At 36.8% G+C, this 13463-nt stretch overlaps 1 protein-coding gene and 1 non-coding gene across 2 annotated transcripts; one reads left to right on the top strand and one right to left on the bottom strand.

Moving 5' to 3' along the window:
• Positions 1 to 336: 336 nt before the first annotated feature.
• On the bottom strand, positions 337 to 8241 carry LOC132558308 (chitin deacetylase 7-like). Its single transcript, XM_060222855.1, has 2 exons — positions 8003 to 8241; positions 337 to 1492 (listed from the first exon to the last, which is right to left on the bottom strand). The coding sequence occupies exons 1-2, from the start codon at positions 8239 to 8241 to the stop codon at positions 337 to 339; spliced, it is 1395 nt and encodes a 464-aa protein (XP_060078838.1).
• Positions 8242 to 10429: 2188 nt separating this feature from the next.
• On the top strand, positions 10430 to 10502 carry Trnat-ugu (transfer RNA threonine (anticodon UGU)). Its single transcript has one exon. It is a non-coding gene; the product is annotated as a tRNA-Thr (tRNA).
• The last annotated feature ends 2961 nt before the right edge of the window (positions 10503 to 13463 follow it).

Here is a 13463-nt window from a genome sequence, read left to right as displayed (position 1 = left end):
AACAAGTGTTTGTAAACTTTAACTATGCTCAGAACTTTGCTGTGACACAAATATTAAAAACGATAATACTTTGAACAAATCTAAGTAAATCAATGAATAGATAAATCAGCTCTTTGATTGCACTTTATATTATATACTCCTTTAAAAGTAAAGAGTATGAAATGAGAAATCTTATTTTAAATGGATTATTTGTAAATTGATTTCCCTCTGAAAGTTCTATATCAATAGAATACAGATGAATTAAATGTATCAAATTAAATCTCGGAGACTGAAATATCTAATCCGTAATTAAACCATTTTATTAAATCGATATAAATAAAATGATACTAAAAAATCTCATACCTCGGGGTGAGTGTCGCTATCGGATTCCTTATCAAGTGCCCTACTTTCAATATCATTAAGCATAATGTATTCTACACTGTTAGATAAAGTCGCTAGAAGTTTACTTTTATTACGATAAACATAAATAGTAATGCACGCTACACCAAATATTACAAAAATATTTATAAATATAATCAAACCATCTTTTACAGTGGCATATATTGGCCTGCATCCCAATGGACCAAAGTTTCTAATGTCGGACAATTTTGTGGGATGTTTCATCCATTCCAGCATTTGTTTGATATTTACTATATAAACATCATCATATTCCATCATGTCATTGATGGCTCTCTCCATAGCCTTTCTAGTGAAGTCATAATTCAACCACACCGCGTGAATATGGAATCCGTACGGGGATCTGTTGCCATGGTAACGACTGTAAAAATTATCCATTATGTATTTATAAGCATCCTCCTCATTCCAGGGTTTGTTATAACAAGAGTCGATGAAAGCACAAGGAAATTCGTGTTTGTAGTCTATCATCGCATTGATGGGAATTTGCCAGAATCCTTTGTGACTCTTCATAGGACAGCTTTTGTCACATGGCAAGGGCCATCCATAGTCGAGAGTGAACGGCCAAGCATCGTCGCCATCCATCCCAGATCTTCTGTAGATCAATGAAATATCATACTCAAAGCCGAGTTCTTCAAGAGCATATATCTGAGGGTCCCCTGCCGTTACGAGGAAAGGACTTCTCCATCCAACGACATCCTCAATGGACGCTCCAGTATGATTGACAATGTTGTTTCGTTGTTCCTCTGCTTCCTGTTGAACTTTGCTACCCGTGTCTATGTTCTGATGAGAAACACTGTGGACAGCTAGTTCAAATCCAATTTCGTAGAATTTTTGCAAGACGTCGTAGTCGGTGTAAGTATGGGAAACAAACAAAGTAATACTGACAGGGCAACCGTTTGGATTGGTCAGGTTACTTAAAAACAGGTAGTCGTAATGGTGAGACACCTGACCATGTACAGCGTCATCAAAACCAAAGTACACCATCTGTGGAATATCACTCCTCTTTAAAAAATGTTGAAATGTGCTACAGAAACACTTTGGAAGGAAACAGTTTACGTTTTGTATACAAACTGCGCGTGACGTAATAACAATGGCACTGAAAAAAAGCAAACAATTAAACATACCACGTGTCATTTTGATTTCGTGTCTCCCTAGCTAGGCTTTTTGAAAGAGTAGTCCTGTCCGTGTCTTTCTGTTTGGTTCAATCCTGATATTCCATAGAAATGATAAGGACACAACAAGTACGCTCATTAGCCCGTGAACTTTGGTGATGTAGTGTCATGAACTGTCTGTCCTCTTCCACACGCTTAGAACCACATGTATGTAAGTTGTCTGCTTCGTACATTTATCTTTCTAATCAGTAAAAACAAACTATTCAGTATGAAGTGCTTGTTTCAATCTGCAGATATACACGTACCATTCCATGTGCCACGAGTATGTCGCTGTAGGTTAAAACATGTGCCCTTATGTGTACCTGAGTACAAATATAGCCGGAAGCAAATTGTAAAAGTTTCTTTCATTAATAACAATGTGTGATTATTTAACTGTTGATTGCTATCATGCAAGATATGTCGACCTTTCAAATGGAGATTTTAGCATATGACAAGCATTTTCCTTAGAGCGAGAAATAGTTTGCTATCACTATCAAAGTTCTAAGACAGAAAGGATATCTAGACATTTCAATGACCGTGGTAATTCTCCCAGTCATTAATGAATTGCTAACTGAATAAGAGATAATAACAAGTTCGTTCATGATGTGACAACAGTATATAGGAACCATTGGTTGCGTTACGTTGTTTTCTTAACACAACGTTCATCCTGTTTTTGAAAGCAGTACACACACTGTACACCTAGATTATTTGTTTGTTTGCTAGGTTCATCGATCTGTGAACGGCCGTGGCGGGGGTCTCCTATTAGTAGCTGGTGACTACATAATTGAACAACATACGGGAGGCCTTTTGCATGCTTTCAAGGGCAATTTGTGTAAAGTGCCTTGCCTAAGGACACAACCACATTAGCACAGACCGGGTTCTTTCTTAGCGTCCTCCTGGGAAACCGCCAAGGGTTGTAAGCGTCGAACCACACATCTCTGACCTTCACCCGACTTCACCCTGTCAACGCTTTAACCGACGGTGGTAGCGCGGCAATTTGAACATGAAGTTTAACATTTATTGTAAAATGTACTAGTGTCTTCATGATATACATAATAAATGTCTAAACTAAAACTTTCTTGGAAACATTAAGCATATAATGATCGTTATTGATCTTATTGTAGTGAAAATTCCCCTTCATAAATATTATCCCTCGTTTGTTCCCCCAGTACATAAATATTATCCCTCGTTTGTTACTCTAGTACATAAATATTATCCCTCGTTTGTTCCCCCAGTACATAAATATTATCCCTCGTTTGTTCCCCCAGTACATAAATATTATCCCTCGTTTGTTCCCCCAGTACATAAATATTATCCCTCGTTTATTCCCCCAGTACATAAATACTATCCCTCGTTTGTTCCCCCAGTACATAAATATTATCCCTCGTTTGTTCCCCTAGTACATAAATATTATCCCTCGTTTGTTACTCTAGTACATAAATATTATCCCTCGTTTGTTCCCCCAGTACATAAATATTATCCCTCGTTTGTTCCCCCAGTACATAAATATTATCCCTCGTTTGTTCCCCTAGTACATAAATACTATCCCTCGTTTGTTCCCCCAGTACATAAATATTATCCCTCGTTTGTTCCCCTAGTACATAAATATTATCCCTCGTTTGTTACTCTAGTACATAAATATTATCCCTCGTTTGTTCCCCTAGTACATAAATATTATCTCTCGCTTGTTCCCCAGTACACAAATATTAACTCTCCTGTGTAGGACAATAGTGTTCCTCAGGTACATAAATACTACCCCTCCTGTGTGAGACAATAGTGTTCCTCAGGTACATAAATACTACCCCTCCTGTGTAGGACGATAGTGTTCCTCGGGTACATAAATACTACCCCTCCTGTGTGAGATAATAGTGTTCCTCAGAAACATAAATACAACCCCTTCTGTGTGAGACAATAGTGTTCCTCAGGTACATAAATACTACCCCTCCTGTGTGGGATAATAGTGTTCCTCAGGTACATAAATACACCCCACCCTGTGTGAGATAATAGTGTTCCTCAGGTACATAAATACTCCCCACCCTGTGTGAGATAATAGTGTTCCTCAGAAACATAAATACAACCCCTTCTGTGTGAGACAGTAGTGTTCCTCAGGTACATAAATACTACCCCTCCTGTGTAGGACAATAGTGTTCCTCATGTATATAGATACTACCCCACCCTGTGTGAGATAATAGTGTGCCTCAGATACATAAATATTACCCCTCCTGTGTAGGACAATAGTGTTCCTCAGGTACATAAATACTACCCCTCCTGTGTAGGACAATAGTGTTCCTCGGGTACATAAATACTCCCCCTCCTGTGTGAGATAATAGTGTTCCTCGGGTACATAAATACTACCCCTCCCGTGTGAGATAATAGTGTTCCTCAGATACATAAATACTACCCCTCCCGTGTGAGATAATAGTGTTCCTCAGACACATAAATACTACCCCTCCCGTGTGAGACAATAGTGTTCCTCAGGTACATAAATACTACCCCTCCTGTGTAGGACAATAGTGTTCCTCATGTATATAGATACTACCCCACCCTGTGTGAGATAACAATGTGCCTCAGATACATAAATACTACCCCTCCTGTGTAGGACAATAGTGTTCCTCAGGTACATAAATACTACCCCTCCTGTGTAGGACAATAGTGTTCCTCGGGTACATAAATACTCCCCCTCCTGTGTGAGACAATAGTGTTCCTCAGGTACATAAATACTACCCCTTCTGTGTGAGATAATAGTGTTCCTCAGGTACATAAATACTACCCCTCCCGTGTGAGATAATAGTGTTCCTCAGATACATAAATACTACCCCTCCTGTGTGAGATGATATTTTCCCTCCAGTACATTAAGATCAGCCATCGTGTTTGAGAACTATGGTCCTCAGCACGTCCTGTTAAAATACTGAAGGACTTCTGAACTCATCATTTCTTCTCTCACTGGCATTTAATGTTTAAGAACACACATCCACGCCCAGGACGTGATTCCTTGGAGACTGACATGAAAACACGAGGCTTTTTTCTGTAAATTTAACTTCACTTATCTCTCATTGTCGTTTTTATTGCCATTGTATAATCAATAATGGAGCGAGGTCAATGGAGCACATGCATGATCAAATACTGTGGCCGGACTAATACTTTTGTATCAAGCCAATCGCTAAATACAAATGTATATAACCTTCCACAAAATAACTTGCTGTATGTTTCCGAATTATGCCGACTAGTTATGGCTTGTGATATCATCGGTGACATGTGTTGTACAGCCCTAATTCATCGAACAATACATCTCTGTCATTTTTTTTATCTAGATGGAGTTTCGGCCAAATTATCTGACAAACGCCCTACATATCGAGGCTTGTTGATTACACAATGTGTGGAGACACATTCGAATTCTATATGCTGTGATCGTTCCAAATAAATGCACACAATTAATATATTATTTCTAAATTACTGAACTGTTTTATTCAAATGGTACTCGGCATGCGTAACTGAATTGAATTGTCGGTGCCAGCATGAAATAAATATACTGATTAATGCCAAGTCACTGTAAACACGCCTGTGAGAGGGCAACGAATTATATCCTGACTTGAACTCTGGCCCCTCTAGGTCAAGTGTTCCAATAAATTTAATTCAGACAATATTTCATTAAATATATTCAACAATAATAATCATACATATGGAACAGAGGTCATAATTTATTTCAATACCTCCGCTAGGAATCGAACTTCGGACCCCTAGCTCACTAGTCAAACAATCGAGCTAAAAAGAAGTTTTCCCTAACCGTGTGGTATATTACGGCTAGTATTTTACCAGGGTTACACATATATCATCCTACTGACGGGAAAACAAGCGTATATGCTCATATTAATTGCTCTCTCAATTAGAATAAACCCAATATGTCGTCCTTTACCGAAAACTTGATATGCTGGATTTCCGATAGAGGTATCCTTTGCTTCCTATGTGTGATTAAAACAGGCTTTCAAGTCTTAAAGTATATTTTTTATATTTAAGGTTTGTAAATTTTGAAAAAAAAACAGATTTAATGTAACGCGCCACCCTTTCATATTCATATATGAAATTTTAGAATACTCGGCCTCAGTTTCGCACGAATTTGCGTTGAGCAGACTGAGTTTTCAATATTCACCAACCTAATTAATTACGTGGTATATATCAAGACTCCAGTTATAGTAGTATTATTCGTGACCCTCAGTAACTAACTGACATTCTTTGTAAAACCAAAATCTTACACCATCCATCCGTGCTTATTTATCACTGTTGTAAAATATGAAAATCATTTCCGCTAGATTTTTGTTGGAAAACTGCTATCTCGCTAACCAGGGTTCGATGTAATTACTAATTAAAACAAGTTAAGACGGCCTTTTCTGACACAACCTTACATAGGCTTGGTAAAATAGAAAAGACAATCGGTGTTTAAAATCAGTTTCGTTCTTTCGTTCAGCCAAATAGCAGATGTAGGGAACAACACGTTTTCGGGAAAAAATGCTCAAACTGACACAATTCGTTTTTTTTAACAAGTCGATAGAAGGAAGTATAGCTTATGATGCACCTTCCACTTTTGATAAAAGTCACGTGAGTGTACGAATACGTGTTACCATATTTTTGCGAAACTGAGATATATTGGTTATTTTCTCCTCTGAATAATGTGGACAGAAGTTTGAGATATGTATACAACAAAATGTCTTAATTTGAAATGCAACAAATATTTTGGTTCTTAACTTGAGGACGTGACAGAAGATTTAGTTAACGAATCTTTTTACTGGAACAAACGCAAAATATGTAGTCTTTGGCTACTCAAAGCTCTCTCCCATTTCCCGTGGTTTAAATTCCGCTTATCTGTCACACAGGGAAAAAATCTCGTGTTTGCTAATTGGTCAAACATTATCTCTGATTGAGATTCGCTCCGAGAACCTCTTATCCCAGTTTTTTTTTCATTCTCTTTGGAAACTATTAACAATATCATTTTATTTTGCCTTCATGTCTGTATACATGGTTCGTCTATTTTTATCTCACTGGACAGAAAAAAATAACTTAAATTAAAATTTAGATAAAACAAACTTATTTATGATCATGAGAGTCAGATATATCCTATATGCTAACCTTGTTACAGTTGTACCTATATTTATCAGGTGTAGTCTCAATATCCCCTAATCCCCACTATCACCAAACCAGACACGTAGACGGAAGTTCATATAAATATTTATTGAAACCACACTGTTACACTGTTATAATGACTAGAATTTAATGTGCCAAACTGGAAAATACACAGGTATATTTGTATGTATAAACCCATAATACATCACACAACTTGTATCGTTCAGCACTAATTATAAGGGGTATATATACTGACATCTACCTGGCTCTCTCGGCGGAGGTGTGCATTATTAATTACAAAGTAATTCTGACTGTATAGTTTAACTATACCTTAATTAATACACCGTGTAGGCCCGTAGACATAATACGCTCGACAACACACGGCCTATCGAGACACCAGAACTAGAGGTCGAACATATATATATGTACCACAAAATCGATAGCCCATTCCATAGCACTGATCAAATATCTTAGCCGATTATTTGCGCACATGATTAAAAAACGATACACAGACATGATATATATTACATTTAAACTTCAACAAGCACAAAGTTCATATTTTATATTTGAATAATATGAATAGCTTTAATACTGAGGGGTAATACAGGTTATCAAAATCGTCTTCATTTAAATTCAATAGACTTGATATCTATTCCAGACGATTGGTAAATATAAGTGTTCACGATTTAAATATACAATATAAAGAAAATTAAATATCTATTTGATTTGTTATCTTATATCTATGTATACATGATGTATCAGTAGATCCAATCCCTGCTAATCACAAAACTGGTGTTCGTCGAATTTCAGTATGAGTCCAAAGTCACTTTCTTAAAACGATCTCTTAATTCTTAATTGAAATTCCGTCCTTTTCCCCGTAACTATGAATGTCCCGTTCATACGTCAATGAATGTTTCCACCGTCTAGACACTACCTGCACAACTTTCCTCAAGTAGATTTTTCAAAACAAGAAATGTGAACACTGAAAATGTCCCCAAACGTTGTTCGGTTGGACGAAATTCGGAGTAATGAGGCCTCTCGTTTAGCGTTTCCCGGTAAAAGGAATTTCCTTCGAATAATGACAAGCGAAGATACATGCCACAATTGGTAAGCAGTTCTCAGTATCTATATGGTTGTCATGGAAACGTGAGATGATTATAGAACACACAAACACACATAACAGGAATGACACAACGTAATACTGATATTTTCGATGTTGGTCAAGCTGACCTGAATCCGGACAGCGCAGATGACCACACAACGATTGCTTAAGTGTCGTTGAGCAATTACAAAAAAAAAAAAGAAGAACACTGGTTGTTCGTTGACCTGAAGTAGCCTACATTTCCGTTTTTCCGGTGTGTTTTGTTAATGGTCGAATCTTACACGAGACCTTCCTTGCACCTCCCTCCGTCCACATACATTTTTTACAGTCCTCGAATAATTCCATCTTCGACCATGAATGTCGCCCATTTTCCATAAACGTATTTTCCAGTTTCCACGTTTGTGATACTTTGGCTCGGGATGAGGTGGTGGGGCGCCCCACACGCCGAGTCAACTCGTCCTGTTCCGCCTCCGTCATAGTGCTAGGAGAGCGTTCCGGTACCATTATGGGTGGGGCCGGAGGGCCTACCCTTTGCTGGAACCACGGAGAAGTTAGAGATGGCATTTTAAACTTCTGTCCTATTCCGTTTTGTGTAAATTCACACCGTGTCTTCTGCTTGGCTACGTGTTGGTGTTGTGACTGAACAATTGTTTGATAGATCTCACATGCTGTTACATCATAATTGCCCCAGACTATATTCCCAGTCTAGCCCAGGCCGCGTCCAATAACACTATGACTAACACTCCGTCGATATATCGATATAGTATGTCCTCTTGCTCAGATAAGCGGCACTGTAGTTCAGAACCGAATGATAGATTGAATGTTTTTGAAAACTCTTAAATACATAATCCTGTGGAGTCAGAGGTGAGATCTATGGCTAAGCCACTTGATACGTAAACTTAGCTCTGTGTAGCAGGTATATAATCAGTGACCACCACAAGTAAGTGATTATATATAATACAGTTTTACACCAGCACAAAAGACAGATCTGCATATCTTGTAAAACGTATCCCAACAGACACGTACATTTTAATACTAGTTAGCTTCACCCAAGTTTTACTACATCCGATATTTTCAAATTAAATTTATAAAAAAAATTGATACGTTATCCTTTTCACTGAATATTTGACAACCTTAATTGTTTGTGTGAAATATATGTCTCCGGTTGTTTCATAGATTATAAGAGGTAAAATAAATACCCCGTTAATTTCGCTGCTTAGGAGCTGATGTGGTCTACACTATACCCCCACTATTGTTCAATAGTACACAGGTTCAGTACATATGCCAAAGCAGTTAATAAATTCAATAAGTAATCACGTGACTAGCCAACAATAAAACAGTCACAGTTTTGTATTAAGCTAAATAATACACGAATGAAAATATCTGCTTTAGACAAAAGTAATTTTAAAACTCAAATTCTTCAAATAATCAGCAGAATCATCATGATTTCACCCCAGTATTTTTTTTCTTCTAAATTTGAAGAGAAGCTGTTTTGAGAATTTTTTTATTTGGATGTTTTTACTTGTGTTTTGTTATGCTAATGACGCTTGTACATCCAAGTTTATTCTGACCATCGCTGTGACGGTTATCACCAAGGCACTCACGTGACGTCACGGAGGCATCACTCGAACGGAACGACTGGGATAGGTGATCAACTGAGCAAATTTCACAAGTTTAGAATGAGGATATATCAAAGATATGAAATTCCCTTCAAAATATACTTTTAACGGTATAGAAAACATGATACTTTCATTTCCTGTTTACAAACTTGTCAAGTTTTCATCGGAAACGACATATTTGAAAAGTGACATCGACCCATAAAAAATACTAGTAAATCGATTTATAAAGTCGCCGTGGTCGTGTATCTCTTTCAGTCAGACCATGTGCCTTACCAGAGTGTAAGGTATACCGTATATAATCAGCAGACACTCTAGAGAGGCTCCGTGTGTAATGTATACCGTACATAATCATCAGACACTCTAGAGAGGTTCTGTGTGTAATGTATACAGTACATTAGTCAGTATACACTTTAGAGAGGTTCTGTGTGTAATGTATACCGTACATAATCAGTAGACACTCTAGAGAGGTTCTGTGTGTAATGTATACAGTACATAATCAGTAGACACTCTAGAGAGGTTCTGTGTGTACTGTATACCGTACATAATCAGTAGACACTCTAGAGAGGTTCTGTGTGTAATGTATACCGTACATAATCAGCCTACACTCTAGAGAGGTTCTGTGTGTACTGTATACCGTACATAATCAGTAGACACTCTAGAGAGGTTCTGAGTGTAATGTATACAGTACATAATCAGCAGACACTCTAGAGAGGTTCTGAGTGTAATGTATACAGTACATAATCAGCAGACACGTATATATACGTCTCTGATTAAACAAAAGAGTAACATCTCTTATCAGATAAAATGTTTGGAGAGGCTCTTCAAAACAATGATGTAGTCCTTGAGGTACTTAGACAATGTGTTTCCTTTCAAACAAGGATAATAACTGAGCTAATGGGATAAGGAAATAAAACCAACATTTTTTTAAATGACGAATCGAAAATATCCTGAGAAATTTAATTTGTAATACTAAACGGTTTTATCTTTTGTCTGCCACTTTATAATATTTGAATTCTAAACAAACATTAAAGCGCTGGTCGACGCGAGCCTCCATAGCTCAGTGGTTAGAGCACTGGTCTTGTAAACCAGGGGTCGGGAGTTCGATCCTCCCTGGGGGCTATCGGTTAATTTTTATAATTTGCCTTTTAGTTTTTTTCGCTATGAATTATAAACTCGCCACTAGAAACAACAAAAATGTTTGTATAATAACTAAATGATTTATATCGTGCAAAATTTTACAACAAATATCCCTTTCCAAAAGCCATACATGGACTTCAAGCAAATTGTCTATATCCCTCTCTACATGGGCCTGAGTACATGTTATATTAAATTCGGTTATTTTGGACCTATTTTTATAGCATGTTGTTTCTTCTGAGGAGGAGAAGGGAGTGACTGGGTCAATATCCAATGGATACCCCTAAATGCCTTCAACTGTGTGCTAAACATCATAAAAAGGTCATTGGTACCAATTATTACAAACCCCATCTTTGTGTTACTAATTAATTATGAATCATAACCTGACAGGGAGTTAAAGCCCACATGTGAATCTCTCCAGGTGCTGACCATCGCTGATTATAAGTCGTATTCCACACCAGAGTTGTCTCCTCTGTAAATCATCACGCTTGTTTTAAGTATAAACTTACCTAAACTTACTCTCCAATGAATTCAAATTGTTAGAATACAAATAAAAATATGTTCTAGTCATTAGTAAATCAATTGTTTTCAACCTTTAACTGTATATCTATATTCAATTTAAGTCTATTTCATCAAATATGTGAACAGACATACATGGAATTCCTGCTTAGTTTAACTATTGGATTTACGTAATTACTCAAATGTTGTGAATGCTTAATCTAGAAAAAAAATGTATGTAAATGTTTATACTGTGTAGGTGAATTCCAGTGGTTGTTATTTCATACGCTTAATAATCGCCTAAATTGAAGAAATTCCTTTCATCAAAACAACTCACATCATGTGAAGGTAGTATGATTTAACACATCATACACATCTCGGTCCTGAATTGTTTGATATCTTTTACACAATAGTCCTAAAAATTGGTAGATATTTACTTCAGTTGGGTATGCCTGGTGTGAATTGGATTAGAATATTATTTGAAGTAGCTGAGGCCATAGATATAAACGTCTGAGTTTATATTGTAACATAGAAAAATCAGCATGTTTGTTTTTTAGTTAAAGTAGTCTGTGCCTACATCTACATCTGAGTTTATGAAATGAAACCCGTTAAGATAAAAAGCAAAGTTTTCAGTAATTTCATGTGCAGCTATTGAGGTCATATTGCGTCACACGTGTGGATTTCTTGTTCCAGGTGGATGGGCTTTTACCCTGCTATATAGCAAATTTTTTAACAAACAACAGTAATTTTTTCAAAACAATTTAATGTCATCTCTTCTGTACTTAAAGTTGTACTAAAGTAATTTAAGGAATTTAGAATAACCATATATATATAGGCCTCTAGGCTCATGCTCACATGGCCTAGCTTACTCAAATTGATGAACTTTTACCAAGAAATTGGGTATCTAAAATACTTGTATCTGTTTCTCATATTAGGTCCAACCCTCCTTCCACAGGGGGTTAGTTGCATCACAAGGATGCATCAGATAAAATCTGGACAAAACTGAATCATTCCAACAAATCATAAATTTTAAAGAATTTTTTTCTGTTTTCCCTATTTGGCCATACGTCCCCTACTCCCCATCCTGGGGGCCAAAATTCAAACAAAACTGATTCCCCCTCACCAAAGGTGCTTCAGACCGAATTGGTAAACATCCAAGTATTCCTTCGGAAAGGGACCTTTAAAGAATTGGTTCTATTTCCCACAGTGAGTTCTGCCCAAAACTCAGTTTCCTTTTTACCAAAGAATGCTTCAGACCAAATTTGGGCGAAATGCAATCATTCCTACAGGAGAATTTAAAGAATTTACTCTATTTCCCTGATTAGACTCCATCACTTCTGCCCCAGAGAGCCAAGACCTAACATTCATACAAATTTGATTCCCTAAGAACATATCAGACCAAATTTGGGTAAAATCCAATTATTCCTACAGGCTTTATCGGGCTCCACCCCTTCCACCTCAGAGGGACCAAGACCAACCCTTTATATAAAACTGATTTCCCTTCAACCATGCATGCCTCAGACTAAATTTGGACAATATCATGCCATCCCTGAACAAGATAGTTTTTTCAAAGAAACTGATAGATTTTCCCCATTGGGCCCAAAACCTCTGGCCAAATTGGAATCTGACCCAAAGTTTGTACAAAATTAATGTCCTTTCACCCAAGCATGTTTCAGACCAAATTGGGACAATATACTGCCATCCCTAAAAAAAAAAAAAAAAAAACATGATACCCAGCAGATTTTAAAGAAATTGATAGATTTTCACATTTGGGTCCCACCCCTCAGGTCGGAAGGGGTTAAGACCTACTGTTTATACAAAATCATTTCCCCTGCCAACAAGGATGCTTCAGACCAAATTTTGCTAAAATCCAATCAATTGTTCATAATTAGCATGATTTAAAAGAAAAGTTGATGTACGACAGTGGATGTTGGGTTATCCCTATAGCTCACTTGTCCCTTCGGGCCAACAAAACAACACAAACAGATTATCATTTGTACATTTGTATAATATATTTTATAACTGTAATTTGATTTCAACACATCAGCAGTTACACTTGAACTCAGCTCAATAAAACCTATAACATCATTCAATCCATACTTAGCAAATATATAAACAATACTGTGAATGAAACAATATCACTGATATTTTTAGTATAAATGAACAACTAAAAATACCTTAGAAAGGAAATGAAGGGAGAGTTTGGCAAATATGTCTCTGAAGAAGAAATCAAAATCCAATTTCTCTGTTACGTATTTGTATATAACATAAATATGTTGATAAATTACTATGTACTGTTAACAATATATTTACTTTTCAGTACCACATTTTATCTTATAAGCACCCTGGGCACTAAACAAACAGGGAAAATGTAGAATATTCCATCTTGCTTTTTAAAACGTGACAAAATGCAATATTTTCAAAAGTAAGATGGTGAATACTTAATAG

Source organism: Ylistrum balloti, unplaced genomic scaffold (assembly GCF_031769215.1).
Source record: "Ylistrum balloti isolate Yb309-2 unplaced genomic scaffold, AGI_CSIRO_Ybal_v1 Utg370780, whole genome shotgun sequence".
NCBI classification, from domain to species: Eukaryota; Metazoa; Mollusca; class Bivalvia; order Pectinida; family Pectinidae; genus Ylistrum; species Ylistrum balloti.
Note: the sequence above shows the minus strand (reverse complement) of the source record. Positions and strands in the feature narration are given on the sequence as shown.